Consider the following 17,500-nt stretch of genomic DNA (forward strand, 5'->3'; position numbering starts at 1 on the left):
CGAGAGACGGAGAGCTTCCACTCTCCACTCTCCACCAAACGCCTCGTCTGCTCCGGCCATAAGGACGCGAAACTCCCGTCTCCAGACGACAGCGACGCCTTCTCACCGAGAGACACGCGGCTTCCGACGCCGCTGCACGAGCCCACTGAAGCTCCGAAGAAACCCCCCAGAAGACTCTCCTCCATCACCACCATCGCATCGTACCGTAAGGCAACACAGAGTCTGGGCAGAGTTACAGAGAGTTCATTTGTGTTCATTTGATCTTGTTTACGTGCTTAAAGTACCGTTCATCTTTATAACGAGGTGTATGCTTAATAATCGCCGACACTAACGATGGCTGAGATCGTAGGGGTTGTGTAGAAGTAGCGTGTATTCCGTGCTCCTGTGATCTGTTGAGCGAGCCGCCCAGTGAGGTCAGAGCTGCTTCTCATCAGTTCAGGAGGTCAGAACCGCCGGCTGAGACAAAGAGTCGCTGGTCTCTCCCCGGGCTGAGAGAGCAACCTTCAGAGGATCGTAATCGCTTCTTTTATTTCATTTTGTTTTGTTCCTTTCCCTTTTACTAACTCACACACACATATAGCTTTGAGCTAATGTAGCTACGTGCTAAACAGCTACCAGCACGTGTAGACACCGGGTCTCCTGTTGGCTATCCGCCATTTTGGGTCTCACGCATGAGAGACGTCACCACGTCCCAACTACGTCACACGTCACTGAGCTGTTCCCTCGCTCCCCCCCGTTTGCTCACACACACACACACACACACACACACACACACACACACACCCCACACACCCCCTAATTCTATTGATGTCAAGAATTCAGTTTCTTAGATGCTGATAACCCAAACACGCTCCTTTACGTTCCCAACATTTGTCTCAGTGTCTGTCTCTTTATTTGTCTCTTTGTCTGTCTATTTGTCTCCGTTTGTCTCTCTGTCTCTTTGTGTGTCTATTTGTCTGTTTGTCTATTTGTCTCTGTGTGTCTCCGTGTGTCTCTGTGTCTGTCCACACTGACCTCTTTGAATGTCCCCTTGGCTCTGACCAGTTTGTAGAGGAGGCTGACGGGGATGCAGAGCATGGAGGACAGAGCCATGCACCAGCCGATCACCTCCCCCCACCACGGGTACACGTACACGTTGTTGTAGGTCAGCGGCTTGTAGTTGACCAGGTGGAACAGGAAGATGCCCTGCAGAGGAGATGTGTCATGCAACGTATAATCATGTATGGTGCTGAGTGTGTGCACAGTCTTACCATGCAGACACACGGGGTGATGAAGGACCAGCACCACTTCATCCAGGGGAACGGCCGGTAGCCAATCATACGAGCCACGTCGTCCATGAAGCGGTCAGCACCTGAAAGCAAGTAGCGAGTCACCCATCAGCAACGCACTGATACACATCAACACTGAAACACATCAACACTGAAACACATCAACACTGAAACACATCAACACTGAAACACATCAACACTGAAACACATCAACACTGAAACACATCAACACTGAAACACATCAACACTGAAACACATCAACACTGAAACACATCAACACTGAAACACATCAACACTGAAACACATCAACACTGATACACATCAACACTGAAACACATCAACACTGAAACACATCAACACTGAAACACATCAACACTGAAACACATCAACACTGAAACACATCAACACTGAAACACATCAACACTGAAACACATCAACACTGATACACATCAACACTGATACACATCAACACTGATACACATCAACACTGAAACACATCAACACTGAAACACATCAACACTGAAACACATCAACACTGATACACATCAACACTGATACACATCAACACTGAAACACATCAACACTGATACACATCAACACTGATACACATCAACACTGATACACATCAACACTGATACACATCAACACTGATACACATCAACACTGAAACACATCAACACTGATACACATCAACACTGAAACACATCAACACTGATACACATCAACACTGAAACACATCAACACTGATACACATCAACACTGATACACATCAACACTGAAACACATCAACACTGAAACACATCAACACTGAAACACATCAACACTGAAACACATCAACACTGATACACATCAACACTGAAACACATCAACACTGATACACATCAACACTGAAACACATCAACACTGAAACACATCAACACTGAAACACATCAACACTGAAACACATCAACACTGATACACATCAACACTGAAACACATCAACACTGAAACACATCAACACTGAAACACATCAACACTGAAACACATCAACACTGATACACATCAACACTGATACACATCAACACTGATACACATCAACACTGAAACACATCAACACTGATACACATCAACACTGATACACATCAACACTGATACACATCAACACTGAAACACATCAACACTGAAACACATCAACACTGAAACACATCAACACTGAAACACATCAACACTGAAACACATCAACACTGAAACACATCAACACTGATACACATCAACACTGAAACACATCAACACTGATACACATCAACACTGAAACACATCAACACTGAAACACATCAACACTGAAACACATCAACACTGAAACACATCAACACTGAAACACATCAACACTGAAACACATCAACACTGAAACACATCAACACTGAAACACATCAACACTGATACACATCAACACTGATACACATCAACACTGAAACACATCAACACTGATACACATCAACACTGAAACACATCAACACTGAAACACATCAACACTGATACACATCAACACTGATACACATCAACACTGAAACACATCAACACTGAAACACATCAACACTGAAACACATCAACACTGAAACACATCAACACTGAAACACATCAACACTGAAACACATCAACACTGAAACACATCAACACTGAAACACATCAACACTGATACACATCAACACTGAAACACATCAACACTGAAACACATCAACACTGAAACACATCAACACTGAAACACATCAACACTGAAACACATCAACACTGATACACATCAACACTGAAACACATCAACACTGAAACACATCAACACTGAAACACATCAACACTGAAACACATCAACACTGAAACACATCAACACTGATACACATCAACACTGAAACACATCAACACTGAAACACATCAACACTGAAACACATCAACACTGATACACATCAACACTGATACACATCAACACTGAAACACATCAACACTGAAACACATCAACACTGAAACACATCAACACTGATACACATCAACACTGATACACATCAACACTGAAACACATCAACACTGAAACACATCAACACTGAAACACATCAACACTGAAACACATCAACACTGATACACATCAACACTGATACACATCAACACTGAAACACATCAACACTGATACACATCAACACTGATACACATCAACACTGATACACATCAACACTGAAACACATCAACACTGATACACATCAACACTGAAACACATCAACACTGAAACACATCAACACTGAAACACATCAACACTGATACACATCAACACTGATACACATCAACACTGATACACATCAACACTGAAACACATCAACACTGATACACATCAACACTGAAACACATCAACACTGAAACACATCAACACTGATACACATCAACACTGATACACATCAACACTGAAACACATCAACACTGAAACACATCAACACTGATACACATCAACACTGAAACACATCAACACTGATACACATCAACACTGAAACACATCAACACTGAAACACATCAACACTGAAACACATCAACACTGAAACACATCAACACTGAAACACATCAACACTGAAACACATCAACACTGAAACACATCAACACTGAAACACATCAACACTGAAACACATCAACACTGAAACACATCAACACTGATACACATCAACACTGAAACACATCAACACTGAAACACATCAACACTGAAACACATCAACACTGAAACACATCAACACTGAAACACATCAACACTGAAACACATCAACACTGAAACACTGAAACACATCAACACTGATACACATCAACACTGAAACACATCAACACTGAAACACATCAACACTGAAACACATCAACACTGAAACACATCAACACTGATACACATCAACACTGATACACATCAACACTGAAACACATCAACACTGAAACACATCAACACTGAAACACATCAACACTGATACACATCAACACTGATACACATCAACACTGAAACACATCAACACTGAAACACATCAACACTGAAACACATCAACACTGATACACATCAACACTGATACACATCAACACTGAAACACATCAACACTGATACACATCAACACTGATACACATCAACACTGATACACATCAACACTGATACACATCAACACTGAAACACATCAACACTGATACACATCAACACTGAAACACATCAACACTGATACACATCAACACTGATACACATCAACACTGAAACACATCAACACTGAAACACATCAACACTGAAACACATCAACACTGAAACACATCAACACTGAAACACATCAACACTGAAACACATCAACACTGATACACATCAACACTGATACACATCAACACTGATACACATCAACACTGAAACACATCAACACTGATACACATCAACACTGAAACACATCAACACTGATACACAACAACACTGATACACATCAACACTGAAACACATCAACACTGAAACACATCAACACTGAAACACATCAACACTGAAACACATCAACACTGAAACACATCAACACTGAAACACATCAACACTGAAACACATCAACACTGAAACACATCAACACTGAAACACATCAACACTGAAACACATCAACACTGAAACACATCAACACTGATACACATTAATACTGAAACACATTAATACTGAAACACATCAACACTGAAACACATCAACACTGATACACATCAACACTGAAACACATCAACACTGAAACACATCAACACTGAAACACATCAACACTGAAACACATCAACACTGAAACACATCAACACTGAAACACATCAACACTGATACACATCAACAACACTTTAAGTGTTGACTTTAAGTGTTGATTTAAAGTGTTTAACACTGTGCGTGCGTGTGTGTGTGTGTGTGTGCGTGTGTGTGCGTGCGTGCGTGCGTGCGTGTGTGTGTGTGCGTGTGTGTGTGTGCGTGCGTGCGTGTGTGCGTGTGTGTGTGTGCGTGCGTGTGTGTGCGTGTTGCATACCGTAGACCCAGGCAACTACTATGCATTCCCAGAATGCTTGCCACAACAGAGTCATTCCACTGGCCGAGTAGTAGTCAAACAGCTGGAAGATGTACATCCCCGCCTGCAGAGAGAGAGCTCAGTGTTTCACAGGTCAACACAAAGGTGAAGCGGTGTTAGTGCGACCAGCTTCAGCTTCTCTCCACTCATTCAGCTCCACTGTGTGACTGACCTGCGTCACCATGGAGAGGTCGATGATGAAGCACAGGAAGCAGCAGACGGCCACAGAGATCTCCCTCTTGTAGCGGTAGTGGGGCTTCACCGGGACCAGGTCCAGGATCCCAGTAACGAAGCCCTCCACCCCGACGAACTGCAGACCCACAGAGACAACGCTCAACGCTCATTGAAACACACGATAGTAACAGAAGGTTACAAGCTATATTCATGCAGCAATAGTGCACATCTCTTTCACAAATATAATCAACAAATAGCGATGCCAGCCAACATGAAGCTACACGATCATCACTTTATGAAGATCGAGCTGAAAGCTGTAATATCTGCGCTTCACTGAACGCACCGTCGGGGCTGAGTCACATGATGACGATGTCACTTTGAGAGGTATTATTATTGTATTAATAATGAGTAGTACTGATCACCTGACTGTCGAGTCCCAGCAGCAGCAGCATGAAGAAGAAGAGCGCCGCCCAGAGCGGCGCCGCCGGCATCAGGCTGACGGCCTTCGGGTACGCGATGAAGGCCAGACCAGGACCTGCAGCACAGCGAGGGTTAATGCTGGTCTCACAGTGTCTCCGTCTTCAAACCGCATCGCGTTCACATTTCATCTGCTTTGGTTTTCTGTCCCTCACATCTTATTTCTCAATTCAATTTGTTTACAATATTTTTGTCAGTTCTGAAAGTAAAACTAACAGTTGAATGAATGAATTTATCAAACGCTGATTTCCTTTTCTGATTGTTTCATTTGTTGGATTGTTTTGCTCCCTGAGGAATAGAAACGTTTCCAGTTTTATGTTTTCTTGTTGATGCTGTTGATCAAAAACACAAATCTTCAAATCTATAATAATAAGTAATTATTCATGAGATGTTTATGTGTAAAATCAAAGCAGTAAAAACAGTACAATAATGTTAAATGTAGTGGAGTAGAAGTATAAAGTTCAGGCTGATGATTCTGCTTCAAATAAAAAAACATAAATGATTTTATTCAGTTATTCTTCTCTCATCTTATAGAAAGAACAATAACTAATAACTGAAACAATGTTTCAGATGTTTTGTTTGTCTCTTTCCAGTTCCCCTGATATTCTGTCCATATTTGTATTTTGAGATGATAAATAATATGAATATCTTGTCTGACGAATGGACAAAATCTCTGTAAATAAAGCCTTAAAAACACAGAGGTTTGAAGCCGGCTGGATCTGCTGCTGGAGAACACAGACGCACAACACAGAGCAGAACTGCGTTACCTGTCTCGGCGACCTGCGAGATGTCGACTCCCTGTTCAGCAGCCATGAAGCCCAGAATAGAAAACACCACGAAACCAGCAAAAAAACTGGTCCCACTGTTGATGAGAGCCAAGACGAAGGCGTCTCTAAAGGGACGGAAAGACAATAACGTCAACAGACTGATATGAAGCTAACGTAGCTTAGCAACTCGTTACACACCGAGCAGGAAATATATGAACTTCTGTTTCAGTCTCATTTCTTTATTTCTTCTTCCAGTGGTTCCTTTAAAGACAGAGACGTTTTACACTAGTATGAACAACATGATACTATAATAACATAACCACAAACACCCTTTAACCCGGCTTTCTAAAATAAAAAAACACAAGTACAATTACAATACTTGTTTTGCAATCTTTGTGGGGTCTCAGCTTTAAACCATCGTAGTGAGGACCATCTGAATTATGAGGACATTTTAGTTCTATCGAGGTACATGTTGTACTTTATACTGTACTACATCTCAGAGGTACATGTTGTACTTTATACTGTACTACATCTCAGAGGTACATATTGTACTTTATACTGTACTACATCTCAGCGATACACATTGTACTTTATACTGTACTACATCTCAGAGGTACATGTTGTACTTTAGTTTCTTTTCAGATGTTTTTTGTAAACTTTGTATCGCTAGATTTGTTGAAGTTAAATGTTTGTGATCAACTGAAGTATTAAGCGTTCTTTTATGTTCAAACGTATGATGATCTCATAAAAATGAAGTACGACAGTAGATTATAGCAGTACTAGCAGTAGCCAGCAGTACTTAGAGGGCGCTCAGTAAACGTACTTGTAGCAGTCGTTGTTGAAGCGGTTGTAGCTTCCCAGAGCCGTCAGAGCTCCGAGCCCGATAGCGTAGGAGAAGAAGACCTGTGTGCCGGCGTCGATCCACACCTGAAAGGAGATCACAGGTCAAAGGTCAGCGGTGTGTGATGCCTTCACTGCTCAGCTCAGAATCTTTCATATGTTTAAAACGTCTGCTGTTACAGCGAGACGAAGAAACAGAAAGGAACCACAGCAAGAAGAAATGTCGGACTGGAACCTGTTCTTGTTAGAAGAACCTGTTCTACTGTGAACTGGTTCTTGTTCAAATAACCTGTTCTACTGTGAACTTGTTCTTGTTGGAATAACCTGTTATACTGTGAACTTGTTCTTGTTGGAATAACCTGTTATACTGTGAACTTGTTCTTGTTGGAATAACCTGTTATACTGTGAACTTGTTCTTGTTCGAAGAACCTGTTCTGCTGTGAACTGGTTCTTGTTCGAAGAACCTGTTCTACTGTGAACTTGTTCTTGTTAGAAGAACCTGTTTGACTGTGAACTGGTTCTTGTTTGAAGATCCTGTTCGACTGTGAACTGGTTCTTGTTAGAAGAACTTGTTTGACTGTGAACTGGTTCTTGTTTGAAGAACCTGTTCTACTGTGAACTTGTTCTTGTTAGAAGAACCTGTTTGACTGTGAACTGGTTCTTGTTTGAAGAACCTGTTCTACTGTGAACTTGTTCTTGTTAGAAGAACTTGTTTGACTGTGAACTGGTTCTTGTTTGAAGAACCCGTTCTGCTGTGAACTGGTTCTTGTTAGAACAACCTGTTCTACTGTGAACTTGTTCTTGTTAGAAGAACCTGTTTGACTGTGAACTGGTTCTTGTTAGAACAACCTGTTCTACTGTGAACTTGTTCTTGTTAGAAGAACTTGTTCTTGTTAGAACAACCCGTTCTACTGTGAACTGGTTCTTGTTGGAAGAACCTATTCTGCTGTGAACCGGTTCTTGTTAGAAGAACCTGTTCTGCTGTGAACCAGTTCTTGTTAGAACAACCTGTTCTACTGTGAACTGGCTCTTGTTAGAACAACCTGTTCTACTGTGAACTGGTTCTTGTTAGAACAACCTGTTCTACTGTGAACTGGTTCTTGTTAGAACAACCTGTTCTACTGTGAACTGGTTCTTGTTTGAAGATCCTGTTCTGCTGTGAACTGGTTCTTGTTAGAACAACCTGTTCTTCTGTGAACTGGTTATTGTTGGAAGAACCTGTCAAACTGTGAACTGGTTCTTGTTAGAATAACCTGTTCTACTGTGAACTGGTTCTTGTTTGAAGAACCCGTTCTGCTGTGAACTTGTTCTTGTTAGAAGAACCTGTTCTACTGTGAACTGGTTCTTGTTAGAAGAACCTGTTCTACTGTGAACTGGCTCTTGTTCAAATAACATGTTCTACTGTGAACTGGTTCTTGTTAGAACAACCTGTTCTACTGTGAACTGGTTCTTGTTTGAAGAACCTGTTCTACTGTGAACTTGTTCTTGTTGGAATAACCTGTTATACTGTGAACTTGTTCTTGTTAGAACAACCTGTTCTACTGTGAACTGGTTCTTGTTGGAATAACCTGTTATACTGTGAACTTGTTCTTGTTAGAACAACCTGTTCTACTGTGAACTTGTTCTTGTTAGAATAACCTGTTCTACTGTGAACTGGTTCTTGTTTGAAGAACCCGTTCTGCTGTGAACTGGTTCTTGTTAGAAGAACCTGTTCTACTGTGAACTGGTTCTTGTTAGAAGAAACTGTTCTACTGTGAACTGGTTCTTGTTAGAAGAACCTGTTCTACTGTGAACTGGTTCTTGTTAGAAGAAACTGTTCTACTGTGAACTGGTTCTTGTTAGAACAACCCGTTCTGCTGTGAACCGACCTGAGCCTCCCCAAGTTTGGACCAATCAGGTTTGATGTAGTACATGATGCCGTCGTAGGCTCCAGGAAGTGTGACGCCTCTGACCAGCAGGATGATGAGGACCACGTAGGGGAAGGTTGCCGTGAAGTACACAATCTGAAACACACACACACACATGACGTTAAAGTGTATGAAATGTGTAGCTGATATTTTTCCTGTACTAGTTTTCACTGGAAAATACCAGAAAATACAAGAAAAATACTCTGAAAACACAAATGAAAACTCTAGTCGTCGTCTAGTAATGAACACAGATCTGAGAATGTTTCAGTTATTGAACCTGATCTAAAGGAAACAAAGGAGACGAGACCTGCTGAGACTGAACACACACACACATATACAGAGGAATGTGGGGGTTCAGCACCATGGAGAGCAGTCAGTCTCAAGTGTCATCGAGTTTCAGTCAAATCACAGCAGAGAACATTTTTCTACAAGAATCCCCCGCACGCCCGCACGCACTCACACACACACACACACACACACTGAGGTCTTTGAGTTCATTGTGGTAAAAATGATTTCATTCAACCTCATAATAGTGACTATTAAAGGAAACTATTTTCAGAGATAATTCTAAAACATGTTCCTGAATGCAAATATTGCAAATATTGAAATAATAAAAGGTGGAAATGAAAATATGTGCAGAGTCACATGTTTGCTCCACATGGTCACATGACCAGAGCGGTTTACTTCCTGACGAGAGGATGAACACTAAAGTCTCTGATCATGAAATCATGACTCATCAAACATGTTTATCTAAACTTCTATTGTCCACTTCTGGAGCTCGTACTGATGTTTCTGTTGGAACAAATGTTCAAAGACACTCACTCGCTAATAATTACTCGAAGAAATATGTTAATTCAATCAATGTTCATATTATCTCACAACATGAAACACTTTTCACCTCTGTCTGTCTGTCTGTCTGTCTGTCTGTCTGTCTGTCTGTCTGTCTGTCTGTCTGTCTGTCTGTCTGTCTCTCTCTCTGATCTGACTTTCTGTCTCCTGCTGATGATCAACAACAAAAACTGTTTCTGTTGGTACTGAGATCCGTGTGAACGCTGATTTAAACACAAAGACACACACACACACTCACGCGCACACTCACACGCACTCACAATCACACGCACACTCATACTCACACGCACACGCACACTCACTCACAATCACACTCACACTCACACGCTCATACTCACACGCACACTCACACGCACACACATACTCGCACGCACTCACACTCACACGCACACTCACACGCACTCACAATCACACGCTCATACTCACACGCACACTCACACTCACACTCACACGCACACACATACTCGCACGCACTCACACTCACACGCACACTCATACTCACACTCACACGCACACTCACACGCACTCACAATCACACGCTCATACTCACACGCACACTCACACTCACACTCACACGCACACACATACTCGCACGCACACTCACACTCACACGCACACTCACACACACACTCACACTCACGCGCACACTCACACGCACTCACAATCACACTCACACGCTCATACTCACACGCACACTCATACTCATACTCGCACGCACACTCACACTCACACGCACACTCATACTCAGACGCACACTCACACTCACACGCACACACATACTCGCACGCACACTCACACTCACACTCATACTCACACACACACTCACACGCACACTCATACTCACACACTCACTCACACGCACCCGCACAATCACACGCACACTCACACTCACACGCACACTCACACTCACACTCATACTCACACTCATACTCACACGCACACTCACACGCACACTCATACTCACACACTCACTCACACGCACCCGCACAATCACACGCACACTCACTCACAAGCACACTCACACTCACACACACACACACTCACACGCACACTCACACGCACACTGCTGTAGTTTACTTCAGATGGTGGAAATTAAACGGTTGAATTATAGTAAATGTATATGTGTAAAGAGTGTTCATATATTAAGTAAAGTACTCAAAGGTATCGTACTCTGTACTCATATGTGGCAAAAAGTTGAGACAACTATAATCGTGATGAAAGTGTGTGTGAGTGTGTGTGTGTGTGTGTGAGTGCGTGTGGGTGTGCGTGTGAGTGCGAGTGTGTGAGTACGTGTGTGTGTGAGTGAGTGTGTGTGTGTGCATGTGAGTCTGGCATTAATGAGATTTGATTAAAGACTAAAACGCGTGATTTGTTTTTTCATTGTTCCAACATTAGGAATTTAGAATGAACTAGAAAGTACACATACAGTACACACATATCACACAAAGAAGACACACAGTCCACATATTACAAGCAGAGTACACACACACTACACACACTACATACAGTTCATACAGTATACAAAGTACACACATACTGGTACTTCTCTCTGTGACTCTCAGTCACGTCCTACTGCAGTGAAGCTGCCCTCCCACACGCCGACCAATCACAAGCCGCACCTCACAGCCCCTCCCACCCCCTCCTGTCGTAGTTATGGCAACGCTTAGAGCCTGCCATGTAACGGCAGTGTGTACTCACGTCACACACACACACACACAGTGAATCACAGCGTCTTCTCTTTACGTTTGAAGGTTGAACTCTTAAAGGAACAGTCACACATTTCTTCAGCCCCATCACCGGAGAACAACAGCTGCCCCCCAAATAACCCCAAATAATCTGAGTCTTCTTCTTCTGTTTTAATGTGGGCAGCATTTAAATAAAAGATTAGGGAGACTCTAACCGCGGAGCTTCTTCTTCTCTCTCATTGACGTGATGTGGCCGTATGGAAGCTGTCAGGTGACCTGCTGTTAGCTGTTAGCTGTTCATGAGCTGTCAGCGTGACGCCGGCAGCCGGACCTGTGTTCAGGTATACATGACGTTGTGGGGACCCATTAACACACGGTCATTGTGGGGACTAAGCTCCCATCTGGTCCCTCACGGGATAACTTCATAATTATAGTAATATAATATAACAATATAATAATATAATAAAAAATATAGTAAATTATTAATTCATTAATTGAATACAATAAACTTTTTTTAATCACAAAGATGTGATGAAACGTGATGAAAAAGCAGAAAACAAAATAAATAAACAATAACGATATGTAAAATGTTGGCAACTTGAGGTATTTGTTATTTAATTTGTAACTATTATTATTTACATGTATGTATTAAAATAGCCCGAATTAAAACAAATTCACTATTCTCCAGGATATATGACACTGTCAGAGTGATAACCCACAATTTAGTTTTTGGTTCAGACGGAACAATAATAATAATCTAATCTTTCTCGTAGTGTTTTATGAAACCTGATTACACACGTTGTGGGGACTCCCGTCCGGTCCTCATAAGCTTATAATTTCAGAAAGGGTAAGTGTTTTTATTAACGCTTTAACAGACAACTCTATTTGGAGGCTATCTGCCAAAACAAAAAGCTTCATATTCTAGTTAAAAGTTATATTTTCTGAAGGATTTAGTTGTATTCTGTAATCATTGTGTTTGTATTATTAATAATGGGAAGACCACCAGACCAATTCGAATCACTGGAACTAGCTTACGAGTGTGTTAAAAGATTTCATGTTCAAAACATGACAAACTGTGTTTGTGTGCGTTACCTTTCCGGTGGATTTGACTCCCTTCCAGACGCAGAAGTAAACCATCACCCAGACGGCCATCAGACACAAAGCAAGCTCCCAGTTAAACTCTCCGGTATCTCCCAGGCCAGAAGAAATGTTCAGCACCTTTCTCCTGCACAGAGAGAGAGAGAGGACCACGTTTACATCGACATGATCATTTTATCAGGTTAATGAAAACCGTTATTGTGAATATAGCAAATACAAACATGACCTTCATTTCTTTCTGTTGAGTTTTTGTGTGTCTCTTTGTGTTCAAGAGACAAGTTAATGCACAATTAATGACAATAACATCAGAACCAATCAACAGAACCATCACTGCTGCTCAGAGAAATGACGACTGACTGAGATCAATGTCACTCAAAGCAAACACTCCCCCAAATACACAGCAGAAATGAAGCTGTGTTTGACAATTCATATGATGTAAAAGAGGAGAAATGAGCTGCTGAGCACTAGTGGGCTTCAGAGAGGAACAGAAGGCTGCTGGTCAGATCAGTCAGGTGTCAAATAATAACAAAGAAAGAAACAGGAACCCAGACAAGACTTTCCTCTGTACCTGATTAAGAACCTAATCACACATAAACATTACACATTTTCTGACCAAGAATTAAAGGATCAGTCTGGCAACAAATCTCAGGTTCAGGCTCAGAATCTGTGAGAGCTGAGGATGACCCATCTGACCCACCGTCCCTGTCCAAAGGTGTTCCTATGGGGTCCATTCTAGGCCCAGTTTATTAAAACAATTCTACATCAACAACGTTGCAGGTCGCTCTCACATCCATTTGTATGGCGACGACACCATCTTGTTCATATCTAGCTCCTCCCTGAACTCCGCCCTGACTTCCCTGCAGTTCAGCTTCAACAGTATCCAACATTCTCTGACCGTCACCTTCTCTTAAACACGACCAAAACTAAATGTATGTTTTTCAACAGACACTTAACACAAACTGCCTGTCCTCTCAAATCTCCTCTCTGGACGGATCAGAACTCCAACTTGTGGAATCCTATAAGTATTTGGGTATCTGGCTCGACAGTTTGCTCTCTTTAACACGCACATAAACTCACTTCTTTTTAAAGTTGAGCATGTCAGTCGCCATCTTGTTTTTTTCCAACCAGACTAAGCAGAAGTGAACGATGAACAAAACACTTAGGAACCAAAATGTTACAATTAACTTTGATGAAGAGAAAAGACTTTGAAAGGGTTAAAGTTTCTCTGGTAGAGACCTGTCAATCACTGTGTAGCCCCGCCCTAAAGCATCCCCTGCTTTATGGTCTGTGTGACTCTAAATGGACCATAATGTACTAAATGAACATCATGCTGTATTGAAGAAGACTTGAAACTAGAGATTGAGACATAAACTCATGTTTACAATGTTTACTGAGGTAATAAATCAAGAGAGAAGTAGAGTCATTTTCTATAGACTTCTATACAACCAGAGGAGTCGCCCCCTGGTGGACACTAGAGAGAATGCAGCCTCCAGAGTTATTCTTGACCTACAAGTCAGAAACTTATTTGAAAATAACGATTCTACTATTCACTATTACTGTTGCAACATGTTAATTACTTTATGTATTTCCAGCTCTCTGGATGTGGTGACTACATTTCATCTACAGTTTCTGTCATGCAGATTTCAAACAAAGGGGACTTTTATTTTTCCTTCTACTTCCTTTCCTGATGTAAATCCTCTATTTATGACTTCTTTTCAGAGGTAGAGAATCACAGATAGCGTGAGAAATTAGAAAAATCAACCAAACCTGAACCCATAAAAAGTGATTCCAACAAAGCCATCGCAACCTGAATGTCCCAAAATGATCTGCACTCATCAAACCAACATCATCTGTCTGATCTCCATCACAACCCAAAGGAAAACGACCCATAATCCCTTAACACAACCCAGATGACCCACCAACCAGAACCCGACCAGAGCAGAACTCACTCCCAGAACTCGATGATGGGCGAGTGGCCGTTGGCCAGCTCGGCGCAGGTCATGTTGCCGCTGATGGTCACGTTGGCGATGCTGCCGTTGTTGCAGTCCTGGTGGCGGAAGATCTCGATGCAGCTGGGCGTGTTCCATTCGTTGTCGCAGGTGGACCAGGGGAGGGTGGAGTTCAAGGACTTGATCAGGTAGTAGAAGCCCCAGGCCAGCACCATGATGTAGTAAGTGTTGCAGAAAAACACAATCACCATGGAGGAGTAACCCAGACCTGAGGAAGAGGAGGAGGAAGAAGAGTACAGCATGAGAACAGCACAGGATTTATTTCTGGAAAGCTTTTCAACTGAGATGAAAATAAGATGAAATATACATGAAGAGGAGTAAACATTGTTTTATTGTATACTTTATTTTGATTCTTTTATCACATTTTTCATGTGACCAAGTAACCTCTGAACTTGGCTCTTATTTCCTAAATTGTGAATTTTCCCACATGTGATGAAGTAATCTGTATTTTTTGATGTACTTTGATATATGAACTACATCAGAGACAGTGAACAGTAATCAGGAGCTGATCCACTATCTGTGAACAGGGTCAAACCTGTAAATGTGCAATTATTCATTTATGAGCAGCAGTGACATCCAATCAGAGCTCAGCTCATGTCTGCATGAGGTGATTTGTTTCTGCTGAATGGCAATAAAGTTTTGTCCTTCAAGACAGAGACCATGAGGATGCTGAGTCCTAGAGTTATACATATATACCTAGTTTATACATATATACCTAGTTTATACATACATACCTAGTTTATACATATATACCTAGAGTTATACATATATACCTAGAGTTATACATATATACCTAGTTTATACATATATACCTAGTTTATACATATATACCTAGAGTTATACATACATACCTAGAGTTATACATATATACCTAGTTTATACATATATACCTAGTTTATACATACATACCTAGAGTTATACATATATACCTAGAGTTATACATATATACCTAGTTTATACATATATACCTAGTTTATACATATATACCTAGTTTATACATATATACCTAGTTTATACATATATACCTAGTTTATACATATATACCTAGAGTTATACATATATACCTAGTTTATACATATATACCTAGTTTATACATACATACCTAGTGTTATACATATATACCTAGAGTTATACATATATACCTAGTTTATACATATATACCTAGTTTATACATATATACCTAGTTTATACATATATACCTAGAGTTATATATACATACCTAGAGTTATACATACATACCTAGTTTATACATATATACCTAGAGTTATACATACATACCTAGAGTTATACATACATACCTAGAGTTATACATATATACCTAGTTTATACATATATACCTAGTTTATACATATATACCTAGAGTTATACATACATACCTAGAGTTATACATACATACCTAGTTTATACATATATACCTAGAGTTATACATACATACCTAGAGTTATACATACATACCTAGAGTTATACATATATACCTAGTTTATACATATATACCTAGTTTATACATATATACCTAGAGTTATACATATATACCTAGTTTATACATATATACCTAGAGTTATACATATATACCTAGAGTTATACATATATACCTAGAGTTATACATATATACATAGAGTTATACATATATACCTAGTTTATACATATATACCTAGAGTTATACATATATACCTAGAGTTATACATATATACCTAGAGTTATACATATATACCTAGAGTTATACATATATACCTAGTTTATACATATATACCTAGAGTTATACATACATACCTAGAGTTATACATACATACCTAGTTTATACATATATACCTAGAGTTATACATACATACCTAGAGTTATACATACATACCTAGAGTTATACATATATACCTAGAGTTATACATACATACCTAGAGTTATACATATATACCTAGAGTTATACATACATACCTAGTTTATACATATATACCTAGAGTTATACATACATACCTAGAGTTATACATACATACCTAGAGTTATACATATATACCTAGAGTTATACATACATACCTAGAGTTATACATATATACCTAGAGTTATACATACATACCTAGAGTTATACATATATACCTAGTTTATACATATATACCTAGAGTTATACATATATACCTAGAGTTATACATATATACCTAGTTTATACATATATACCTAGAGTTATACATATATACCTAGTTTATACATATATACCTAGAGTTATACATATATACCTAGTTTATACATACATACCTAGTTTATACATACATACCTAGAGTTATACATATATACCTAGACTCTAGGTATATATGTATAACTCTAGGTATATATGTATAACTCTAGGTCCTAGAGTTATACATATATACCTAGTTTATACATATATACCTAG

General features: G+C 40.2%; 1 protein-coding gene across 1 annotated transcript in view; it reads right to left on the bottom strand.

Moving 5' to 3' along the window:
- Positions 1 to 17,500, bottom strand: part of slc6a8 (solute carrier family 6 member 8) — a 32,922-nt gene that overhangs the window by 1,164 nt on the left and 14,258 nt on the right. Inside the window, exons 3-12 of the mRNA XM_079273541.1 lie at positions 15,061 to 15,328; positions 13,106 to 13,238; positions 9,441 to 9,575; positions 7,556 to 7,659; positions 6,733 to 6,857; positions 5,911 to 6,023; positions 5,487 to 5,624; positions 5,276 to 5,378; positions 1,251 to 1,351; positions 1,015 to 1,185 (exon numbers count right to left, since the gene is read on the bottom strand). Of these exons, the coding sequence (XP_079129667.1) occupies positions 1,015 to 1,185; positions 1,251 to 1,351; positions 5,276 to 5,378; positions 5,487 to 5,624; positions 5,911 to 6,023; positions 6,733 to 6,857; positions 7,556 to 7,659; positions 9,441 to 9,575; positions 13,106 to 13,238; positions 15,061 to 15,328 (1,391 nt within the window). The remainder of the gene's footprint in view (positions 1 to 1,014; positions 1,186 to 1,250; positions 1,352 to 5,275; positions 5,379 to 5,486; positions 5,625 to 5,910; positions 6,024 to 6,732; positions 6,858 to 7,555; positions 7,660 to 9,440; positions 9,576 to 13,105; positions 13,239 to 15,060; positions 15,329 to 17,500) is intronic.

The sequence above is a fragment of the Melanostigma gelatinosum genome (assembly GCF_949748355.1).
Source record: "Melanostigma gelatinosum genome assembly, chromosome: 8".
Classification (NCBI taxonomy): Eukaryota; Metazoa; Chordata; class Actinopteri; order Perciformes; family Zoarcidae; genus Melanostigma; species Melanostigma gelatinosum.